This window comes from Cyprinus carpio, chromosome B5, assembly GCF_018340385.1.
Source record: "Cyprinus carpio isolate SPL01 chromosome B5, ASM1834038v1, whole genome shotgun sequence".
NCBI lineage: Eukaryota > Metazoa > Chordata > Actinopteri > Cypriniformes > Cyprinidae > Cyprinus > Cyprinus carpio.
The window spans coordinates 18,401,801-18,426,849 of record NC_056601.1 but is presented as its reverse complement, the minus strand read 5'-3'; the positions used below and the strand labels follow the sequence as shown (position 1 = coordinate 18,426,849).

Here is a 25,049-nt window from a genome sequence, read left to right as displayed (position 1 = left end):
TTTCAAAGGTTTTTTCATGGGTGTTACAGCACAGAGCGAGTGTATATTTGCACCGCTTGTTTGCTTTTTGCATGTGAAAGAACATTTGGACCCGGAAATTGTGACATGTAATGTCAGAATTAACAGGCCGATTGCTGGACGTCCAGACACCATAATAGTCCACACAAAAGACAAACAGATTAACGAATGTACAAATATATCGTGAATGGGCTGTCAAAATTTTGTGACAATGAATGGGCTATTATCCAAAAGACTGTAGAAACTAATGAAGACCCAAACAAAGATGTGAACACTGAAAAAATAATCACGCTGATTGAGTGAAATCAGTGTAATAATTTGACGTACAGCAGTGTTGTCTGATGCTGACGGCAGGTCCCCTGAAAAATATTTTGCCACGCACAAAGGCTTAGCGGTGAAGTCAAGTCCTTCCCTTAATTACCTGCTATTGTAACACACATCTCCCGCCCATCCCCCGCCACAGTAGGGTCCCATTTTAACCAGGCTCCCCATATGCCCCAGCTCACTTGTTGGCCTTTCCTCTTTGCCACCATCTGCCATATTAGTTCAGCCAAAATGAAAAAAAGAAAGAGCCAGACACAATGAGACCGAGAGCTAGCCCATCTGCTCCCTGCCAGACTCCCCAATCATTACTACACAAAAGCTGCATTTACCCTGCTACACAATCCACCATTTTTAAACCTCTTATCCCCTCCACTATCGTCGCTCGGGGAGGAAGTCATTCTTCAACCTGATTACGGATGTGTTTTCTTCGAGCAAACTACTAAATACGAACCATTAGGAGAGAAGATGCGAAGAAAGCGAGCTCCACAAGCTCGTCTTGACAGGGAAAATGATCCTCTTGGCCCCCTCGTCAAGTCAGGGCTGGAGTCGCAGAAGCCTTGCTCACACTCTCCCCTGACGAACACGCACCAATGAGCATGCCCGCTCCGGTGGAAATAGCTGACAATCAAAGTGTTGTCATCAAACACGGAGCAGCGAGGGGGCAAAGATCGCTTCAGTCTGGTCCTCAGAGAGCACACACTCGCGCATTGATCCACCTTCCATCGGGCTTGTCATCACAATGAACTCACTACTGTGTTAAACCACAGGGGTGATACTGGATAGAAATACATTATAGACTTAAAGTCAACTGGGCTTCAGTGGACAAGCACTTCTAACTACTAGAATACTGTAGCACAAGTTGGGTTTCATAATTAAAAATCTCCATAAAGAAATTGATTTTTAACAAAAACTGTTCAAGACAGACCTACCATGATCTCTGAGGTTATCAAGTGATGATATTTGCTTCTGTGGAAGCCAAAAGTCAGTGTGTTTTTAACATTTTATGTAATTGTCAAATTCCCTGTGAAGAACTACAATATCCTCAATCCTAAAATGGGCAGAGACTTGAATCCACCAATCAGAGAAGTCTGTTACCAGAGAAGCAGGAACCACACCAAAACTGCCCCTCCCATTAAGCATTACATATATTAACTAGGAATTACATAACCAACTCGGTTGTTTTGAAAGCCCAGTGGAAGAAACAAATGGGGAAAATACTGGGGCGGTCACTGTTATCATCCAGAAACATTTGTACCAGCCTTTGAAGTTTGTTCACAGCATTTTTGCAAAATGTGCATTCACACTAAATGTTGTTCCTCAGAGTTTGGTAAAAAGGAAAAAATAATAGATGCCATTTGCGAAACCTTTCGTTTAAGTCCTAATGGAAATGCCAAACACAACGTGTCCTGACCTCTGCATATTCAGACCGCCTAATTGCACATCCAGACTCTGTGCTTTTACAAAGCCAGCGAGAAGGCTGCGATCTATTTCTGGCTGCGTGGTCACACTTTTGTGTGGGTGCAGAAAACTTATGCTGCATTAAACTAATTTTCCAGCAGCACAGCCCACGACAACACTTAAAGTGCAAAACAGGTCATCAAGTGGAGTGAGTGGAAGAGGAGGTCTAATCCAGACGAGGAGCTGGAGTTAATTCATCAGAGTGCCCGGCTTGTCTAAACATCCATTGCCCTGGCATTCTGATTACATTAGCAGGAGGAAAAAAGGCCGTGCCACGAATGGAAGACGCAGCGAGCAGCTGTCGCAGTCCGAGAGGGCTGATGTAAGCCCCTATTCTCAGTGTGTACGGGCCGGTTTCAATTACGCACTAACCCCTGACCCCACGCTGCTTGTAAGCGAGAGATGAGAAGAGGTGCTGGGCTTGACGCCTAAGCTCCAAACAGCAAGGACAGAATGGGATTTGGTGGCTCTAAATGAGGAGTTTGTGGCACTGTCCCTTCTCAAAGTGAATGGGATTCCATCTGTAGTGTGTATTTGGGGGATGGGCGATTGCTTTTCTTTGGCTTTTCGGAGCTGTTTTCTATAGACACGGCTACACTTTAGAGGGTGGCGTGCGGCCACCTCTTCTGTTCTTCTTTCTGCCCTTTTTGACCCTCTGTTTGTGGTCAATGTGGAGATCGCCAGAAAGAGACAGCTGCACTCCAGGCTTCCCACCTCAGTTCCCTGTTGCTCTTTGAGCCTTTCTCAGTTTTCCATTGATTTCTCCATCACCCTCTCCACTGCGTGTATCTGCCGCTTTAGAAAATTTCATCTCTGTGGGGTGGACGAGGGCTAAGTTTCCCAGCCTGAAAATAAGAGAAATTTGAGACCCTTGGCTTTGGCTCCGTGGCAACATTGTCCTTCCTCCCCAGGCAAAGAGAAATCCCTGGGGAAATCAGATAACATGCAGCCACATACAAAATTCAAGGCCGATAATCAAACCCTCAATTGTTGGGATCAAGTCAAATGCGTTTGGCAGACGTGGATGGGCTTTTAAATGCACATCACACGAAACAGCAGGAGCTGGCCTTCCATTACAGTACAAATAATTCATACCCTAAGAGATTACTGTAAAGATGAAAAGATATCAGAGCGTTTCAACGCCAGAGATTCCACACCAAACGCGATCAATTTGAGCCTGCGGTGCGTTTGCTGAAAGATGCTGATGCTGGCAGTTCCTTCTCTGATTCAGTAAGCACAGATTTTTCTCCCTAATTATGGTCAAATTACAGACTCTGGCTGCGGGATCACCAGCCTCTCCTCCCATTCTCTCCCACAATCCTTCATTCTTTTGTGAGGACGGGAAAAATGCAACATATCTTTTTTGAAAACTTAATGGAGCACGCTGCGGTGAGCTGAAAGTGTTTACTTAAAGGAGCCATTTTAGCGTCTCACATTTTCATGAACTTACTCAATTTGGCACAATCCTCTGCAGCTCCTTTTGCAAAAAAAGCCAACTGTAATAGCATCACAGTACACCGATGGTATCAAATAGTAAATACCATGGTACTGGATGATTACCATTTTCATGTACTGTGTTCTTTACTAAGGATAAATCGGTTGTCCTGGCTTTGGTATTTTTGGATGTTTTAATTTTTAATTCACAAACTGACAACATACTATGAACTGCATTGTCTGAAAAGTTGTGTTTCTCAATTCAAGCACTACAGTCATTCTCAGCAAACAGACAAACTACGCAATGCAATGCTGTTTTAGAGCATCTCACTCTGTTGTGTTTTCAAAATGTTGCATTAAAGGGACAGTTCATCCAAAAATGAAAATACTGTAATGTTATTCCAAATCCATAAGACTTTTGTTGTATGTCAATTTTCGAAACACAAAGATATTTTTAATGAAAAAGATGTTTTTATAGAGAAGCCTTTCACACTTTAAAAAGTTCATAAATAGATTGTAAAAAGAAATCAAGCTGTTTAATCCAAGTGATCTGAAGAGGAGCTCAACTGTAATTGAGAGAACAAACCTGATGATTGGTTCTCGCATGTCCAGCAAGCACATTTGAGCTTCTGTTTACCATATTTGATGCACTCTATCTATGTGCGGTCAATGTTTATATGTGAATAAAGGCCTAAATTAAATGTTTGTTACCGACCGTGTCTCTTCAGAAAGCCTGGCGAAAAAAAAAAGATCTATTAACATGGATTTCTTTAAGAACATTTTAAAACGTCTGAAGCATTTTGGGGGAATAAGCTTTTAACAGGGGTGACAGAAATCTCTCAGGCTTCGTTAAATGGCTTCATTTAGTTTCAATTCTGAATTCAAATCTTTAAAGTCTTTAGAGCAGGTCTGGAGTGACAAGAGGGTTAAGTATTAAGTGAACTAGCCTTTAAGAGTTTTAAAATGAGTCTTGAGACCTATCACGTTGTGCTTCTTTCTGAAACATTGTGAAATGCACCTGATCAGGATAAGATGACCTCAGAACCAGCCTAATTATACTGGTCTACCTTGTGACCTAGGAACTTCTTGATTTCAAAAACAGTCGTTTGGCACATCCCTTGCATTTACATGGTACTCCAAGAGACTTCAAAAAACAGCAATGAACATGAAGAAAAACATTCTGCTCGTACCATTCTGTTATCCCAAATCAAAAATTGTGTGTCATCTGACATTTTCAAAAAAGGCCCTTTACACTGAGTAAGATATCTGGACCACATGCAAGTCAATGAACTCGCTGAGTCTAAATGCCACAAAAGGTTAATGACTAGCTGTTACGTTACTCAATGGCACAAACTGGACACACTTCATTCGACGAGCAGCCAAAAAGCTGACAGCCCAGAAAAAGCAATTGTGTCATCTAAGCTCAGCATAAACATGATTTCTTTTAAAGAAAAAGCACTTCAAAAAAAATTGAGAACATGAGCTGGAAAGCTATAATTGACATGATAAAATGTACAAAAATACTTGTCCAAGTGGTCATATTAACGTCCTTAGTCAGATGCCATATTGACACAAAGGAGGCTGTGAGGGACAGAACTACAATCCGTTCAAAGACATGCATCTCAAAACATTTACATTTCAACTAGCCAAAGATTTATATAGAAATTTGTTCTTCTCTTGTCATAATCGCTTAGGTTGCATCTATTTTTCCTATTCTTTCCAAAAAAATAAAAAAAATTGTCCACCAGAAATGTGTGGAAAGTACCAAAGTACAGTTTCTGTCACTGAATAAAAAAAGGCAATTGTGTAATTTTCTCTCACAATTTTTAAAACTCGCAATTCAGACTATCTTTACTAGAATTGCGAGTTTTTTACACACAATGCTTACCTTATTTCTTGAAAATCCAAGTTTACGTATAACAATACTGACTTTTTTCTGAATATATATATTAAAACAACGACTAATTTTGTGAATGAAAGGATCAATCTGTAGCACAAAAAAAATTTGTTCAAAAAATGTTTCGTATGTACATAACATTCAAATTCATATTAATACACAAAATCACATGTTAAATTCAAAAAAATTATATTTTGTTCCAGCAAAAAAAAAAATAAAAGGCGCTTCCATAGGAAAGATACTTTCAGTATTTGATCAGCTGCCTATGGAATATAACTGCCGTCAAATTCAACATGGCATCTATTCTGACTAAAGTCCATACTGTCTATACCCGTGATACCATATGACATCAACACAACAGAGTGATCACATGACACAAGAAAATAAAAGCACTCTAAACACTGGAAAGTGACACTAACCCTTTTTCTGGGGGGTCCTTTATCTTCCTCCTTCCCTCCCCTGACACTCCTGGCATGCTTGGCGGTCTTCTGCTCTCCTGGGTGCTTGATGGTGATGCGGATCTCAGGAGGACAGATGTAGTTCTCTAGATTCTTAGGAGGCTTCTTGGCCCGCTTGGTCGTTTGTATCTTCAGTTTCAGGCTGCCTTCAGAGAAACTGGCCTCCTTGATGGAGAATTCCTGCTCCTCCAGCCCATCTCCCTGCCCCCATCTCTCACTGTCCGCATTAGAAGTGACATCGATGTCCTTCCCCAGACCGAGGTCTTCGTCCTCTTCATGGTCCTGTTTCTCTCCAGGTAAAGGGAGGCTCTTGATGGGACTGGCGAGGAGACCCACCTCACTGAGATCTGCTCTGTTGATGGTGGTAACAGTGGAGAAGAACTCCTCGTTTCCTTTGGGCCGGGCCAACCGAGTAAGGTCTCTTTGCTCCATTTTGAAGCTTCGTCCAAGAATCAGGAAGCAGAGGGACCCAAAAAAGGGCAGAGGGACACTGGTCCAGGTGATTGAGTTTAATCAGAGGAATGTGATGATTTTTGCCTCTACTGCTCCCGAAATCTTATAAATCTCGTTAAGGTGGAGTTTTTCCCAGGTGAAACTGAAAGTAGAGTCAAAAAGAACAATTTATTAGTTAATTAAAACTATAAACACATGCGTACATGTCCAGACACGCCAAAGCCTACGTGAAAAAGACATGAAAAAGCCTTTTAACCACATCACAATCTCTTACATCTTTTCTAACCAGACATGACACAATAAAGCTCATTTCTTTTAAGATTAATCTGAGTTTTTGTCATCCTAACCAGCCGCAACAAGCAATGAGTTACAAAATGTTTTGGTAGCACTTGGTTTCTATTTCTATTACATTGTGTTGTGTAGCCACACCCCGAGACAAATCTCATTGGTCCAGGGATGTAAACACAGCTGTGTATTACACAATACTAAATGTCTTTTTACTTAGTTTTAATAATAGATTTACCGATACAATGTCAGATATCAGCTGTTATTAGATATGTTATTAGATTTATTCTCTTTAAATAAAACTTTTTTTATCTTAATCTTTAACAAATCTAAAAAAAGAATATTAATTTTGAATATCAATGGCTAAATTCGCATTAAAACCACTGATTTTAGTTTTTATTTGAAATTTATTTAGACACAACAGTACAGAATTTTACTTAATCTCCATTTATCAGTTATTGGCCATTATATGAAAATAATTTATGGCTTACTGATTGATTTAAATATAATTTTTAAACACTTACACGTACATAAGACCAGTGTATGGCGATTAAACACTCCCTCAGTACCGTAATTCCTATTTAAGTGGGCAAGGTGAATTAATGAACAAGACAAATGTGTCTTTGTTAAAGCTCCAATTAATCAGCATTGGGGTTTACGCACACAGTCTTCAACCGAAACAGTTGTACCGCTGGCTCCAGGCAAACTCCCTGACACCATAATTACATTGCTGACCAGCTCATTTGCTTTAGTGGTCAGTTGAGTAAGCCTAGTCACGGTGTGAAAGTCAACAAATGAGGCCTCTGGCCCAGTGATAAACACTTTCCAGACATCAAACAGACCACAACCTGAGTGACCACAGACCTGGAAAAGCCCAATTAGGGTTGAACATAACACCTCCGCAGCACACACATAGCATCATGTTGTATATTGTATGAATTTAGCAGAATAATTTTTTCAGGGTACCGTCATTCAGCATATCAATTATATAACTCAAACAAACCATGGCTGACAAAATCCATCTAAAAATAATTCTAAAAAGCGTTCTGATTGGCTCAGACATACGGATGTCATGTCATACCTATGTTGATGCCTGGAGACACTGACAGGCATTGAGTTCAGTCTCTCATCTGCTGTTGGCTTGTTGTCAGACAGAGCTCAGTGTCATTTACCCTTTCAACTGCCAGACAGGTGACAGATGAGAGGCTACAGAAAACAACGGCAGCTATCACAAGACAGCCTGTATCCACGCTAGACTAAACAGCTCTATCTATCCATCATATCATGACAGTCAAAATGGCATGATTCTCATTCCAGCTCGTGCCGACTCAAACGCAGCCATTCAAAAATCCTCAATGAAGCCCAGTTGTTTATATCTTACTTGTCTATACCTCTGAGTAGTGTCCCAATGCATCTTGGGTGTTCTAGCTATTTGGCAAACAGACTAAAAAAAAGTGACGTAACACCACAGTGACCCCATGCATGCTGCAGCTTAAAATGGTTGTCATTCCTTATTTAAGGGCTTAATCCTGTTCTGCACAAACATGGTTCAATATGTGAAGAATACAATATAAAAGGTTTTATATATTAACATATTGGCTGTTTATTAGTACTTATAAAATATTCTGCATGATTATATTCTACATCCCCAATCCTACCCAATACCTAAACTTAACAATTACCTTACTAACTATTAATAAGCAGCAAATTAGGAGTTATTGAGGCAAAAGACGCAGTTAATGGTTAGGAAATAGTGAGAAATGGACCTTAAAATAAAGTGTGACCCTAATAACCATGAATTTATACAGTCTCTTACAATTTTGAATGTACATCTCACAATTGTCACTTAATTGTGACTCCATATCTATTATATATTGTCATTATGTCTTAATATGACACAATTTGACTGTTCTTATTTTAAACTAGTGCTGTCAAACGATTAATCACGATTAATCGCATAAAGATAAAAGTTTTTGATTACATAATATATGTGTGTGTGCTGTGTATATTTATAAAATATAATATATAATATAAGAATATAAATATATAAATGTACATGCATGTAAATGTTTCCAAAATATATGCTGTATGTGAGTGAGTATATATATATATACACACACACACATAATAAATGTACACCGTTCACACACATATATTATGTAAACAAAAACTTATATTTTGCATGCGATTAATCATTTGACAGCACTATTTGAAACTTTAAACTATTTCACAATTACTTGTTTTATTTTTTACTCTGGGAGCAGATGAATCGTCTTCGATAATGAACGCGATATGGTGTAGCTTGTCAGTGAACTACGGCTCTGTCTATTAAATGCTGCTCCATCTGAAAGCAGGTGATGGAAATTTACTGCTAATCAGGGAACCGGCTTTACTGACGAGATGCGCGTGATCATCGCATGCGATATATCGCCCAGCCCTAACAAGCCACTAGCACTACTTTAGTCAAAAATATCTACGCAATTTGGACTTAACTGTTGGCATTCATGTCTTTTTGTTTATAAACAGGAGTGTTTTTTTCTGTATGTACACACAACAATTAGTAAATATGGCTGCTCAAGAGCCCAGTCAATAATCAGTGTGTTTCCTGCTTGTATAAGTGTAATCCATACACTCAAAAACATAATGCCCCTTACACAATACTAAACCCTAAGACCCAGTTTATGCAACAGAAAGCTCTGTCTGGCAGAGTGGGCATGCTAACTGCACACTAATTGTGTAAGAAAAGAGTCGGCTCATAAACAGGTTTATTATTATAACAAATATGCCCCGGGCAGACCGTGGGTAACTACAACACATAAAGCAGTTCTGTGTCAGCAGCGCTGCCTGTGGCAGACTCAAAGGCGGGGGGGGGGGGTACATTCAGACGTTCATACTCAAGGGGCTTTACATACTGATCTGCCCTCTTTTCTGATGCATCTCAATTAAGATGATCAGAGCATCAGGGAGCAATTATCTGAACAAATTCATCTAAATCAGCTCAACAAAATCAGCTCAACTGGGTTAATGATGACATAATGCAAAAAAATTCAATCAAATGCCTGGCGCTTTAATAAGTTACTGAAAAGTTCACAATGAAACTGTAATCAGGGCTTAACAGAAAGGATAATCAGCTGACCCGGGTTCCGGATGAAAGAACTGCCAATTGCCCTGTCAGGCCAGTGTTGTGATGTCACTGAATCTCATATATTTTTATGGCTTAAAAACTAAACTCCTAAAAAAAGAAAAACCTTACTGTTGATCGCTGGTTTTAATATGACAGTATATATTGTTAAGAAGTGAGATGTATGTTCTTGGCTTCTTTCAAAGCCTGTGCACTAAGGCCTTTTTTTGAACTGACACAATCTGTAGTCGGGTGTCAAGAGGATTCCTCTCTGTCCCAGTCCCTTTTAAGGCCATGAACAGTGAGCAGGCTTGAGGTAGACTCACAAATAGCCTTGCCAAACAACCGTGCTCTCAATTTGTTGAGATCCTGTGGTAAACACAGAGGAAATCTTTTTGATAAAATACCAAAGGGACACATTTACAATTTAACCTCCTCTGAAATAATAAACATACTTTAATACTAAACTGTTTAAAATAATTCTTCCATAAGTTTTCTATTTTTAACAGCCACAAAACGGTCTTAAAACTTATTCAATATTAAGCATGTATTTCTGTCTATGAAATGTAAGATTTTATTGTGATTTCCTTCATACATGTCATTCACCTTGTAATTTTTTTTAAAACAAAATGTCATAAATGGAGGTTGTGGTGAAAGCATCAGACTTCTCTCTGGTGATGTATGAACTTCTCCAATCATTAAGTCTGCTTAAAGAGATAGTTCACCCAAAAATGAAAATTCTGTCATTATTTACTCACCCTCAAGTTATTCCAAACCTGTATGTGTTTCTTTCTTCTGTCAAACAAAAAATAATATATTTTGAAGAATGCTGGTAAACAAACAGTGGCCTTCAGCATGTTTCCTTTTTCCCATGCAAGTCACTGGCTACTGTCACCTGTTTGGTTACTAACATTCTTCAAACTACCTTCTTTTGTGTTCAACAGAAGAAAGAAACTGATGTTTTGGAACAACTTGAGGGTGAGTAAATGCATGAGAATTTTCATTTTTGGGTGAACTATACCTTTAAATCCCACCCCTCTACAATCAACATCTTTCATTTTTTCCTTTTTGATAATCCATTAAACTCAGATGTACATCACAACAAGGAAGAAAATATCTATCACTACTTCCTTTTCGTTGCAACTTTAATGACCAAATAAAAAGTGCAGTAAAATCATTGCAATATTTACAGTGTTGCTATATATATATACTGGAAATACTGGAAATACCTCCCAGCCTAATTGCATTGGCAAGAAACACTTGTCAGTTAAAATTTCCCACGGTGCTATGGGAAGCTGTGAGGCACAAAGTACAGTCCATTCACTGTAATTTCTATCAACTGGAATCTTTTAGGCAAGACATATTTTCAGTGTTTTGTCAGCTTGAGCGATCGAACACCCATGTACACAGCAGCACACCGTATTGAACGGACTGTATTTCTCTCTCACAGGCTGATTTTCGTTTGTATTGAATCAAATAAGGCATCTACTCTGGCTAACATCAATAGGCCCCTTAGAAGTGGCACGGCTGACACATGCCCTGCAGTTCTACACATAAAAGGAAACTTCACAATCCCGGCCACATTTGTTCAAGACATCAATTGTCATGACACGGCTGAATTACACACTCTATGTGCCGTAGCTCTGGGCGGCTACACAAAGTATATTCTACAACAGTGGTGGGACGTAAATAAACACTCACCGGTCGCAGAAGGTTGCCAAGTTTGAAACCGAATTAAACCAAATGTGTCTGCTGTCTAAAAATCATGCTTTCTTTTCCAGTGCGTTGACCTGATGCAGTCACACAGTGAAGCAAGCTGACCATGATCTTAATTTCAAGGCCAGTGAAGAAATCTGGTTTCTTGAATGGCTGTGCTATCACAACAGACAACACTAATGAGAAAAGGTGCTAAAGTGACATAAGGGGCATGGCAGAAATTATCTTTATAATCCAATCACTTCATAAAAAAAAAAAAAAAAAAAGATACAAGTAGGCCTGCAAAATTAACTGAACTGAAATCACAGCTGTCTTGAGTAATAACTAAGGCGCAAAAAAGTTAATTAAACAAATATACTGTATACTTGCGCTCTTTGTTGTTAGTTACTACACAGAGCACTGTTTTTATTGGCAAGAGACCGTGGGCAAAACATGACTCAAGTGACCGCCGCCTTAAAAACGACAAAACAGTCCTACATTAGTAACTGCTGACGTTTTCACCAGTTTGCACCTTTCCAATGCAAGTCTATGAGGATCTGTGGGTTGAAGTTGTAGATGCAATTTTATGGGAATTACCCAAAAACTATGATTTAAATTTAGTTTAAAGAATGCAGTGTCATTTAATTTAGCCACGTAATTATTAAAGGGGTCAACGGATGCGACACCTATAATAAGTTTTTATATTCTGACTATTTCAGACTGGTACTGGTGGAACCTCTGCGGAGTAGCACAGTACCTGCGTGATTCGTCACAGACATAAACAGATAGAAGTAGATCCGGCTACAATGTTCTTCCGCAAGACGCATACAGTTCTGTTTATTAACCGCTAGAGCGCCAAAAGTTACAAACTTACAATTATTTACTCACCCTCATGTTATTCCAAATCTCTAAAACTTTAAACAGACATTAAGCTATTCTCTCATGCTTTTTGTCCCTCCGTGGAAATAAATTAAATCTGTTCATCATATAAAGCAATTATTTATTTTTAGAAGATAGATACTTTTATAATGTCTTTATGAAATTTTAATGGAGGGATAGAAATCACTCAGATTTTATTAAAAACAAATTCATTTGTGTTTCAAAAGATGAACTAAAGTCATACAGGTTCGGAATGACATAGGGTGAAAAGAATGATGACAATTTCCATTTTTAGGTGAAATAATGGCAGATAAAAATGCTTAGCACCTCATTCCATTCCAGAGGAATGATATCCAACTTAATTCATGAGCATATTTTACTGAAAATCACAAGGTTCAAAGAAAACACCTGCTTATTCCTATGGGATGCCGTGTAAAGCTTGCCTGCGTGTGAACAGTAATAAAGCTCAATTTGGAGGTATTCAGTGTTATTGGTTTCTGCAGTTTTTCATACCCTACTTCAGATGAGAGCTGCTGTTTAAGTGTGATCTTTTGCCCTTTTGTGATTTTACCTGCTTAGCAACAGCAAACTGAGAGTCAGTGTTTACCACAGTGTGGTTCAAATCACAACTGCATCAATGCATAGATATACATTTAAATAACAATTTCCTTTACTATATTAATAGATAAGGTTTACAGGTTTTTTAAATCAAATTTAAGGATCAAGCATAAATCAAAGTCTGACTGATTGGCGCTTTGAATTAAGATTACTGACAATACTGGAGAGTTATCCATCAACACAATCCCTGGTGCCGGCCATCCCGAGTATCTGAAACACATCTGATACCGTCCTTCTGCAGCAAAGTTTCCAAATGTGCAGCCAATCCCACTTGAATTCAAAAAAAAAAAAAAAAAAAAAAAAACACAGCCGCCCTTGTCTCGTTTTCTTCGATGGCAAAAGCAAATGGATTTCTGCCAAAATGTAAATTTTAAACTGAGGAGAGATCAGAATTTCGACCGCAGCAAAAACAAAATGGCTGTAGTCAAAAGAAGAAAAAAAATGAAACAGCCCTCCTCCCCCTGTTAGCTTGCTGCCAAAAGGTGTTCTTGTTCTGATATTTGGTTTGGAACAGCTGCCAAAAATTAGATATGTCCTTGGATATCTCCCTCTTTCCTTTGTCTCCTGTCAGAACTTGGCTGTCCTCCAGTGCAACTAGCCATAGCCAGGAACAGAGAGAGCGCCATTCACACACATAAACATCACTTTGGATTTATCCTTTGCTCAAATACTGTGGTTCTTTTGTGTAATCGTATACTCTGCATATGGATACAATAGGTTTTCTGGAATCTTTTTGTGGGCAAGCACTCCATAAGTAGATGTGTTTGTGTTTTGATAAACGTGTTCAGTCTCCTCATCTGACCTGGGTTTTTCCATTGGCTTTCTATGAAACGATGAAGACTAACTAACAGTACCTCTTCCATTCTGAAACAACTACACAATGATACAGTCATAGTCAGAACCACAGCACTCAAACCAAGATTTTCTATTGTCCCAAAACTCCATTACCCACAAAACTCCATAACTCTATGTAGCCTCCATTACTGACTGTACACCATCAATTCAGTTCAAGTATTTCATAAGGTCTCAGATAATGCTTTAACTAGTGCTTCTGACCAAACTCTGATACAACCAAAGCACTCATTTCTCTCAAATTAGGTTAAATGCCAGATTTGAGTTCATATTTCTCTTCAGAACTTCAATATTTGTGCTAACCACAGTATAAATATTGAGAGCATGTCTCTATTAAGCAACAATATGTGATAAATTGTGAAAGCTGTTTTAACAAAACATCAGATTCAAACAATTCTGCTATTATTTGTTCACTCTCATGCCATTCCAATCTGTAAGACTTTCTTTCTTATGTGGATAGATTTTCTGTGGACGAAATTTTGAGTAATGTTGGTAACCAAACAGTTTTAATTACCACTGACTTCCATTGTATAAAAATTGATTTTTGGGTGATTTATACCTTTAAGGTATGATATTCAAAGCATATTACTTGGCTCCTAGAAGCTGTGTCAAAGTTAAAAGTTGGCATGAAATGGAAGTTGTGATAAGTGTTTTCTTTATGGTGGCCAAGAAGTGCAAAACAAATCACAATTCTGAGAAAACAAAATAAATTACAAATGCAAATGCAAATCTAAAAACAAAGTAACAATTCAGAAAACACTACAATTCTGAAAACATTATAACAAGTCAGAAAACACTGGAGATGGTCTTAAAGTAACAGTTTAAATGTATTGTATGAATTGCCTTTACTATGGAATAAAAAATATATATATATGTACATTAACAACACTGCATTTATATTACCTTTGAATCAGATTACAAAAACTAGTTAACGCTAATGCCAGGGTGTTTCTAATACAGCGTCTATGGAAGTGGCGGTAAATTTGACATAGTTCTCTCTTCTGACTGCCGTTCAGTCTCTTTCTCTTTTTTTAGTATAAGTCATGAAAACACTATTGTGGATATTTTCTTTTGCCATTTGAGCAAATGGGAATGCAAAAAAATATATATTAATTGAAATTTTTGTGGGGCAGAGAGAATTTAAAGCAGAGAATACAAAATATTAAGAACTGAACAGGCTTTTTATTAGGAAAATTAAACTGGAATTGAGTTCAATCAAACAGTATTAAGGGTGCTTTCACACTAGCACTTTTGGTGCAAACCCAGGTTTGACTTGACGTCCGAGTTTGGTTCGTTTGGATGATGAATGCTGTCTTGTACCCACGAACCAGACCCGAGTCTGCTTAAAAAGGGTGGTCTGGGGTACGGTTCATGTGAACTCCGGTACGGTTCGCTGCTGATGTGAACGAAATCGTACCAAATCACGGAAGTGAACCGCTATTAGTGATGTATTATTTGATTAAAAATATGTGTTTTGTGTGTGTTTCACCAAAGTCCCTTTAAGAAATAACAAGGAAATAACAAATTTAATAAATTTAGGGATATTCTATAGTCTTTGGCTTCACTCACTTCCCCGATGAGCGTGACTGACACGCTGCAAGCGGAGAGCTGTTTCTCATTTCATTGTCGTTGTGTTTTCTGACTTCTTATTTTGTTTTTCGGATTTGTCATTGTGTTTTCTGACTTGTTATAATGTTTTCAGAATTCTGAATTGATTTGCACTTCTTGGCCACCATATTTCTTTCCTCTTGAGACATATTTCCAAATAAAAGTGTCTCAAAAGAGAAAATGTATTTGTTTTCAAAAACCAGTACAATATTCCATTACAATTATATAAGAATGGTGAATTTTGATTTCATGGTAGCTCTAAGTTCCCCTGGAGAACATTCTGTTTCCATCTAAAGATGCTGAGAAATCCACTCAGATGACCTTGTCATAGCTCCTCCCCTTTCTGCAATTAGGCACAGATTTCAGCCAATCAAATGAGGGGCACGATACTAATCTTAGATCTGATAGGCTATTTATGGAGAATTTTAATAATTACTGAAATTCTCGTTCTGAATAATATCTGATCTTGGTAAATGTCAGCAAAGATTAACTCGACCACGACAGATCAGATATGAAACCAAACACTTAGGTCAACAGTTTCATCATTGCTACCCATCACAGACAAAACGCTGATGTCTCTCAAAAAAAAAACTAGTGAGACACCTACTTGACAGTATTTTAGGCAGGAAAGGACGTTCAATTGCCTACAACGCTGTCTAGATAGACAGCTCGCTAGGTTTTGTGACACATTCAGTCTGTAATGAGTAAGAACACAAGTGACATGGAAAGCAAGCCTACACGGTGGCTTATAGTGGAAATCACTATAGGCGCTTGACAGTGCAAACACACGCCTACTCTCTATCAGCGGGAACTGATGCATGGCCACGATTACAGTAAATTACGCTGAATAATGACTCTTCTTTTAAATATACCACTATATATATCAGATCATACAGATCATACTCTCTCGGTGTCGCAAATGCTGCTGTCTTCAGGGTGAGTTAGATAAACATTCACCTTCTGTAGTCTATGAAACTGTTCCTCATCAACGACTGCCATAAGTATTGATATATATGTAGATTTTGCTGCTTTATGTCAATTTAAACAAATATTCTAGTGTATTTCGTATAAATAAGGCAGAATGGCGATAGTCCACTTTTTTCTTGTGGTTAAAATGGAGCTGTGCAGTTTGTAAATACTTCACTTATCCACAACAACCCGACTAGTTTACTCATTTCAGTTCAATTACAGATAAAGGAAGATAAATAGATGATAATATCGTAAAAATGGCATGTTGAAATAGTGGATAAAAAAGAGCGCAGAGGTAAAAACTCACCCATTTCTGAAGCTGCTGCTGCTGCTGCTGCTGAAGTCTACGAGAGTAAATCCATCCACTAAATTATGACAAGCACTTTACAATCCCTCAAACTCAAGCAAACTGCGTTTTTATCGCTTTAAAATGGCGCCAGTTGCAATCTCGGGTGAGATTTCTTTTCAGAAAGGATAAGATAAATGAAGAGCGGTCGATTTGCGATGGATCAGTGGAGTGCGTCTGCAGATTCAGATGAAATTTGGACTGAAGCAGGAATATGGTGTAGAGTCACAGCGCTGCATTGCTTCCCTCTCAAACATCAGACTCGGGGGTGGATCGAGCCTCTTCCCACTGCGGAGAAAACAAACCTGCTCTTACGATCCGTAATAATATCCAAAGTCCTGCGTTAGATGGCACACCGGAGCCGAGCGGTCGTGCAGGGCAAATATCCAGGCATATGCAGACTCTGGCGTTCCCGTTTCTGGACGTGTTGGATCGGACTTCAGCGAGTGTGATGTGACTCTTGCTGGACTCCCGCAGTAGTTTTTGATACTGCTCGGTGTGTCTGTGCTCTGCTCTCTGCGAGGGCTCTGGCTGGCCCTGAGGGTGCTCTCCAGCGCCCTCTACCTGTAGCGCTCTACATGAAACAAACATTTATTTGTTTGTTTGTTTGTTTGTATATCAATCACACGTTTATTTGTTAATTATTATTGACAAATATTATCCAATTGTTGCTTGTAGTTTGTTTGTTTGGTTATTTATTTATTTTTTTTTTTTATTTTTTGTTAGTCTGTTTGCATGTAGCGCAAAATATTTATTTATTTGTAGTGCAAAAATGTATTCATTATTTTGTCTGTTGGCCCAAAATATGTATATTCACTTATTTATTTTTAGCTGTATGTCAGTAGCGCAAAATATTTGTTCATTTTATAGTTCATATTTGTTTGTTTACTTGTAACTCAAAATGTGTATATTGATTTATTTTTCTTTTTGAGTGTACTGTTAAAAATATGTATAATTGTTTATTTTTTTGTTAGTCTGTTTGCTTGTAGTGCAAATTATTTATTTATTTGTAGTGCAAAAATGTATTGTTCTGTCTTATTTTTATCTGTTATTTGTTTTATCTGTTTGCTTGTAGTGCAAAAATACTTTAGTATTTATTATTGTTTATTTGTTATTTGTTTTATTATTTTTATTATAATTATTTATTTTTCTGTTTGCTTGTAGTTCAAGTGTATATTTATTTATCTATTGCATAAAATGTCTGGATTTTAAATGTACATTTGTCAGTATACAGTCAGTATTTTATATCTACTATCCTATCACATAAACCTTAATTTTTCATTGAGTTTAAGCAAAGAATTAATTGAATTGCAATATCCATCCATTTAGCACATTATAACTTACTTATCTTTAGAATCAGTCAGCAAAATCATTATATATCATGCCAGCCAAATTGTTATAGATAAAGCAGCTCACATACACCTTATTTTATTAATCTCTCTCACAGTGACTATAAAAAAATGGCAGACTGATATATTCTTTTTATTTGGGATAGTTTGGGTCAAACAGCTTGTTAACTGACATAAAAATGTAAATAGTAGCAAATACTTTAAAAAAAAAAAAAAAAGCATAGCACATTATTCACCTCGTTTGGCCTTTAGACAGGATGGGTGTTTATATCTGAGCCGTGTATTGATTGAGAGAGAATGTAATGACACTCTGAGACCTCTTCAATATAGAGGTCAGCATCTGCTCCCTTGACGGCCGATCAATTTCTCGACTGTGTTAGTAAATAGTTCTCATTGGGCAACCTTGAAAATCAATGATGCTGCCAATTATTCAAAAAAGGGTCAATGATTTTTCTAGTGGGAAAAAAGTTGCCATGGATACCACATGTAAAGAGTTTAGAGGTTTGTGGGATGTGTATGGACTACTGACTTAGTCCATAGATAATGGAAATTATATTGTGACCTAGATATTTATATGCCAGTCTGAGGCCTGGAACATAAAGAGTATATAATGTAAAGACAGCAAGTAAGAGCGAATGTTGAGTTACATTTCACAGATCTGTGAAGAAGAATAGGTGAGAGGCTTGATGTGCTGTTTGTTTCTAACACTAATATGTGGTTTTAGTGTAAGTTCTACCACAGCACTTGAGCAGACATGTTATGTGCAGAGTCTCAGAAAGCAAAAGCTGTCGGTTTCAGAATTCATTGCCATGATTGTGGCTTTACATTACTGAAATGTTCAAGTGTACCTAACCAAATATTTAAAAAGATTGTGAGCAAGTTGTGACCAGCTTTTTTATCCTTTTGTTTATCCTTTTTACGAGTTTCATCATTCTAAGTTTATTTCTTGGAACCAGTTCACAAATTTTCATTTTCAGAAGAGACTTGTTAACTATTGTTTTACTAACTACAACTGAATAGCAAAAATACCTCAATATCAGCTCATGACAAAACATCTTAAAAAACCCTTTAAAGGTTTCATTTGCAGTTTCATAATTACTGTATCTCGCTCACCTGTTCTTCAGAATGACTGTTCAGACTGAGGATGATGATTCTCGTTCTCATATTTACTCAACATCAGTGTAGTTTCTGCCTGTTCACTAGTAAATCTAGAAGTTGTGAAATGAAAACTCATACGCTGCACAAAGACGATTACTGAAACATGACACTGTGTTGACACTGGACACTTGACCTAGGTGTTCTCAGACTGGGAAAAACATTTGTTTTTTTGAGGCCCACAAGTGTTAAGATCTTTCTGTCAAACAATACCGGGGAAAAAAATGAAGAAGTAAATGAAGAAGTCTTTAGAGCATGATTGAAAACTACAGAAGAAGACATTTAGTGCTGTAACCCTGTAGCAAAACATACAAGCAAAAGATAGTTAAATAAATAAATAAATAAATAAGAGGAGTATAAAATTTAAATCAATTTAATTAAAGGAAAACTCGCTTAAAACCAAAGAAATAAACTTGAAACTGTATCAAAAACTAAGCCCAGTGAATTAAATCCAAAATTTAGTTTAAGCCCAAATGTAGTATAAGTTTAGTAATGAAAATGCTGCTTAAGCCCATCCTCCTGATTATTTTGTTCATTGCTACTTTCAATAAATGTGTGTACATTTAAATAAATGTGTGCAAAAACTTTTTTTTATTTCAAATTATTTATTTTTTGTTACAGATATTTTGCTTTATATTCAGAGCACTGACTAAATAAACAAATGTGCTGCATCTCTCATTTCAAATGAGGCCAATCTGATACAACTGATATAAAATGAGTCACTGATGTTTCTCAAGCAAAGTACTGACTAAATATTTAAAAAACATTACGACTTAACACTAGAAGATTTACTTCTCACCAATCAAAAAGTCAAGTTTTCACTATATTGGATGCTGTTTTCACTATAAACCTGCCAGAAATCATTCTGTAATTTGAGGACATTGGGTTTAGCAGCAGTAAAGAAAATTTATCTGATGGGGTTAGTGCACAAAACCACAAATGTGTTTATCAAAGTCAGAGGAAGTGGGCGTCTTCATAAGAACAGAGCTTGTGCTAACCACTTCCTGTTGAGATGGGAAACTTCTGATGGCGATAGAAGGCGTACAGTAAACAAGTCGAACAAAAAGGTATCTAAGGGGGATTATGTTTTTGAAGAACAACTGTGTAATAATCACACCTTAACACAGTCTACTGACACAAGATACCAAAAAAGAAAAAAAGAAAGGTATGATCCATGTGATTGTGTCAATAAAAGAATAACAATGCAGTGAGATGCTGGTTGAATATTCATTTTGAACTAAAATCTAAATGTGTCAAATGTGACATTGTTGAGTCTTTGTCTTAGTTTTGAAGACAGTGTACTTTAATACATTTATAAAAATAGAAGATCCTCAGTAGAATCACCTGTAATTGTTTCTGATTTATAAACTACCCTTTATACGAAAATATACTGAGAATTAGCAGAAGTTGTTTATGATATGTAATGATATGTAAATTGTCCCCTTTCTATAGATACATTGTGAGAAATAATAATGCAGAGAAAGAGGAAATATGACTTTATTTGACTCGATATTCGCCCATAATGGACATGACTTCTGTTATATTATGTTTTAAACTGGATACCAATTTGTTAGTAGGTATATTTAGTAAATAGAGCTGTCTATTTATCTATTTATCTGTTATTTATTTATTTATTTATTTATTTATTTTGACAACAGCGCCCTCTGCAGGAAACAATTTATATATTGCTCTGTTATGGCACGACATCTATTTGTGATTACATGATTAAAGCAACTGTTTTAAATGAACCATGAAGTGAAGCAAGGAAATTCGATTTATAATTACAAATTTGCTTATGAAACAATTCGTCAGTGATTCTAATAAGTGAGGGTCTTGTAATAAACTTACAAGGGAGCTCCAAACTGCCTTCAATTATTTAAAATAAACTACAATATACACATTTAGTTAAAATGCTAAATCTCCTGAAAATGTGAAGTGTAATATTTCTGAAATATTTTAGAAATTTTGCATGCGTACCTCTGAGCTTTCACAGATATTTTTCACTGCAGCTCACAACTGTGAGAATTCAAGACTGGTAAATATTTTAGTCCCCTCAGTAACTGGCACGACCCTAAATTCTTTTTTCGTTTATCACCATTTTTTTTTTTTGATAATAGTCACAAAACTGCATTATTAGAAAAGCTAAAATCTAATTTATTAGTTTGTTGATTAAAAAAAAAAGAATGATCAAATTATTAAAATCGATAAAAATTATTTCTGCATTATTAAATAATTTTTAAATAATATTATATTATTCAAATATGTTGAACGAACCGTGCAGCATCAATTCACATGCAATTTAATAATATGCAATCAAATACAATTCCATTTTTAAGCCCGTTTCCACTTCTGGGACTTTTATTTGACCCGGAAGTATAAAGTGCTCTTTAATACAGAAGGAAGTGTGAGTTCACAAAGAACAGTTTTACAGTCGATAACATGGCATTAAATGTGCAGTCCAGAGCGAAGCGCTATGAAAAGCTGGACTTTCTTGGTGAAGGACAGGTATACCACATAACTTTGCTATTTCTGAACTGTTGTTGTTTTTAGTATATAGCTGCAGCAGCTCTTGCAGGTGCGTGATAATCGGCAATTGTATTAATGTATATTGCCATTAATGCATTGTACAATTATTTTGTAGTTTGCAACTGTATACAAGGCAAGAGACAAAACCACAAACACTATTGTTGCTATCAAAAAGGTAAGACACTTCAGTTAACACTTATTGAAAAGCATCACTTTTAATCAAATTCTCTTGTTTTAGTATTTTACATTGGGTAGTAGAACATTTAGATTATGTTAAATTATGTACCTTTTTGTTAAAAAGTGAATTTCTTGTTTGCAGATAAAAGTGGGGCACAGGACAGAGGCCAAAGATGGTGCGCTTTGGATGTGTCATAATCTTTGATTATAACTTTTTTGAGTAATCAGTTTAATTTGAGTCTTATATATATATATATACACTATATATATATATATATTCTGTTATCCAGGCATCAACAGAACAGCCCTTCGAGAGATTAAATTGTTGCAAGAGCTCAGTCATCCAAACATTATTGGTGTAAGACACCTCTATATTCATACAAACTTTGATGCAGTGTTGTTGATTATATGCTAATAACTGACATCAATGAACCTGTTTTCTGTCTCAGCTCCTGGATGCTTTTGGACACAAATCCAACATCAGTCTGGTCTTTGACTTCATGGAGACAGATCTCGAGGTGACAACAATACACTTGGACATTTATTCTTTATCTTGGTAACTTCAACAACAAACCTATCACAGAGCAAAGCCATTAAGAACTACAACAGATCAAACAATAAAACAGTATAAGTATGATGTTTATCCCTCCTAACTGTTTGTATATTCTGATCTGTTTCAGGTGATTATAAAGGACACCAGTCTTGTACTGACACCAGCCAATATAAAGGCATACATCCTAATGACGTTACAGGGTCTGGAGTACATGCACAATTACTGGATCCTGCACAGGGTGAGGCTCCATGCATCTGCTCCATGTGCTTTTAATTATGCACACTACTGTTCGTAAGTTTGTGGTCGCTAAAATTAATGATTTTCTTCAGCAAGGATGTATTAAATTGATCAAAAGTCATTTATACGTTACAAATGATTTCTGTTTTCTATTTTATTCGTCAAAGAATCTTGAAAACATGTACTGTTTCCACAAAAATATTAAGCAACTGTTATCAACATTTATAATGATATGAAATGTTTATAGAGCACCCAATCATCATATAGGAATGGTTTCTGAAGGATCATGTGACACTGAAGACTGGAGTAATGGCTGATAACATTCAGCTTTGCCATCATAGGAATAAATGATGTTTTTAAAATATTATTTTGAATTGTAATAATATTTCATGATATTACTGTTTTTACAGAATAAATGCAGGCTTGGTGAACAGTACTTGACTTATTCCCCAAAAAATCCTGATGAAATCTGCTACTTCAAGTCAGCGTTATTGTTTTTTTTTAGGATCTGAAACCCAATAATTTGCTCCTGGATGAAAATGGAGTCCTGAAGCTGGCTGACTTTGGCTTAGCCAAAGCGTTTGGAAGCCCAAACCGAGTGTATACACATCAGGTTGTTACAAGGTTTGTAGAAGTCTCTGAGAATTCGGTAATGATCTTTTACAGTAATACTTGGATCTTCTTTATCATGCTATTGGTTAATTTTTCCTGTTGTGTGGGTACTTCTCAGATGGTATCGTGCCCCAGAGCTGCTCTTCGGGGCCAGGATGTATGGTGTGGGTGTGGACATGTGGGCAGTTGGCTGCATTCTTGCTGAGCTTTTACTCAGAGTGAGTATCTGACTTTATCCAGTGTTTGTAAAACCCTTTGGCTCTTCTGAATACCTTTAGGCCCTTTTCACACTTCTAGGATTCTCAGAAGCGAAAGCTGTCCTAGATGGGTAAACTTCTATAGTGATGAACAGAAACTACAACAACTAAAATTTGTGTTCCCATTTTCTCCAATAGCAAAGGACAAAAATTATGATGATGTTTCTATGGCTTTTTAAAAGACGGAAAAATATCATTACTTTGGTCAGAAGAGAGAAAGATGATCTTTTTAATTTAATTGATTGTTCTTGTTCCAGGTGCCCTTTTTAGCTGGTGATTCGGACTTGGACCAGCTGACAAAGATATTTGAAGCTTTGGGAACACCAACAGAGGAGACATGGCCTGTGAGTTGTAATTATTTGTAACTGAGAGAGTTTTACTTCGGCTTCATTTGCGTATTCCTTCATTTTTCAGGCTTTGAGAAATCTTTGTGTGTATAAATGAGGTAGAATTAGTGATTTGTGCTGGTTTTTGTTTAAGGGATGTCCAGTCTTCCGGACTATGTGTCATTTAAGCTATTTCCTGGCACTCCGTTGGAGCACATCTTCAGCGCAGCTGGCGATGACCTCCTGGAGCTGCTGAAGGGATTATTCACCTTTAACCCCTGCACGCGCACTACAGCTTCACAGGTGCCTGTAACTGGGTCGCAGTTCATTCAACTTAATGCTTAAAGCTAATCTACATTAGTGAGGGTCTGAATGAATGGATATTCTCATTCTAGGCTCTGAAGATGAAGTATTTCAGCAATAGACCAGGACCCACCCCAGGACCTCAGCTTCCCAGACCAAACTCCTCAACAGAAGCCCTGAAGGAGAAAGAAAACCTGTTGATTGGAATCAAGAGAAAACGTGACAGTATTGAACAGGGTGAAGAAAACATGCAAAAATACTAGATGATAAATGCTAGTAAATGGATAATATATAATGAAACCGGTATGGAAGTTTGAAATCTAATTGTTTTTTCGTCTCCCATTTCTCAGGTACCCTTAAAAAGAAACTGGTTTTCTGAGTGATTCGGATGCTGTTTTCTTCCACTGGTGCTGCTGTGGTTCTGCATGGTGTTCAACAGCACATTTAGCAGAGTCACTGAGTTAACATATTTATGTGTTAATAGTTGAATTATTTTTTTCAATTATTTTTTTATGTTCTTTAGGAAATTAAATTATCAAAAAATTGCCTGTTGTCTCTTTTAATTATGCACATCAACCACATTTGTCACTAGCACATGCAGTAATATTTTTAGCATATACAATAAACAAATGCTTTGCCATCTATATATGATATTGATAATAAATGTGATATTAATAATAGTTCAAATAATGTAATATTTTCAACTGCTTTATTTTTGAGTAATGCTTATAAGGATTTGGTGTGGTTAATTTCCTGAAATCCTGGTTAATCTTTATTTCCAAGCTTTATATTTATTATCATCATAAAGCATCTAAGGCAGTTTGGTTTGTCTGAACCCGCATCTGTAGTCCTGAGGGAGGTGCTGTTGTCACAGCTCTGGCTGTAACTTCTCTCTTCCAGTAGAACTGGCTGCACTTCAGCCAACACTTTGTGATGTATTAAGAGTAATGTTTACAGACAGAATTTAAATAAACCGAGACCATTTAAACTGCATTAGTATTACATAAATACTTTCTTTCTCGATGCACGCGTAGTTATTCAACCTAGTCAACGCTTACAGTTGAAAACTGACGTTCTCTGCGACTTGCATACTTTACAGATGTGTCAGTGATGGAAGAACAATTGTATGAGCAAATTCA

General features: G+C 37.0%; 2 protein-coding genes across 2 annotated transcripts in view; one reads left to right on the top strand and one right to left on the bottom strand.

Annotated features, from left to right (window-relative positions):
• LOC109079051 (SET-binding protein-like) overlaps positions 1-16,970 on the bottom strand; it is a 54,569-nt gene extending 37,599 nt beyond the window's left edge. The window contains exons 1-2 of the mRNA XM_042724682.1: positions 16,377-16,970; positions 5,551-6,184 (exon numbers count right to left, since the gene is read on the bottom strand). Coding sequence (XP_042580616.1) covers positions 5,551-6,021 — 471 coding nt within the window. The 5' untranslated portion in view covers positions 6,022-6,184; positions 16,377-16,970. The remainder of the gene's footprint in view (positions 1-5,550; positions 6,185-16,376) is intronic.
• A 4,301-nt stretch (positions 16,971-21,271) lies between these two features.
• Positions 21,272-24,903, top strand: LOC109078832 (cyclin-dependent kinase 7-like). The gene is made up of 12 exons (XM_042724681.1): positions 21,272-21,424; positions 21,561-21,620; positions 21,765-21,798; positions 21,913-21,980; positions 22,072-22,140; positions 22,303-22,413; positions 22,918-23,036; positions 23,143-23,242; positions 23,539-23,625; positions 23,761-23,910; positions 24,003-24,147; positions 24,261-24,903. The coding sequence occupies exons 1-12, from the start codon at positions 21,359-21,361 to the stop codon at positions 24,287-24,289; spliced, it is 1,038 nt and encodes a 345-aa protein (XP_042580615.1). The 5' UTR covers positions 21,272-21,358; the 3' UTR covers positions 24,290-24,903.
• Positions 24,904-25,049: the final 146 nt, after the last annotated feature.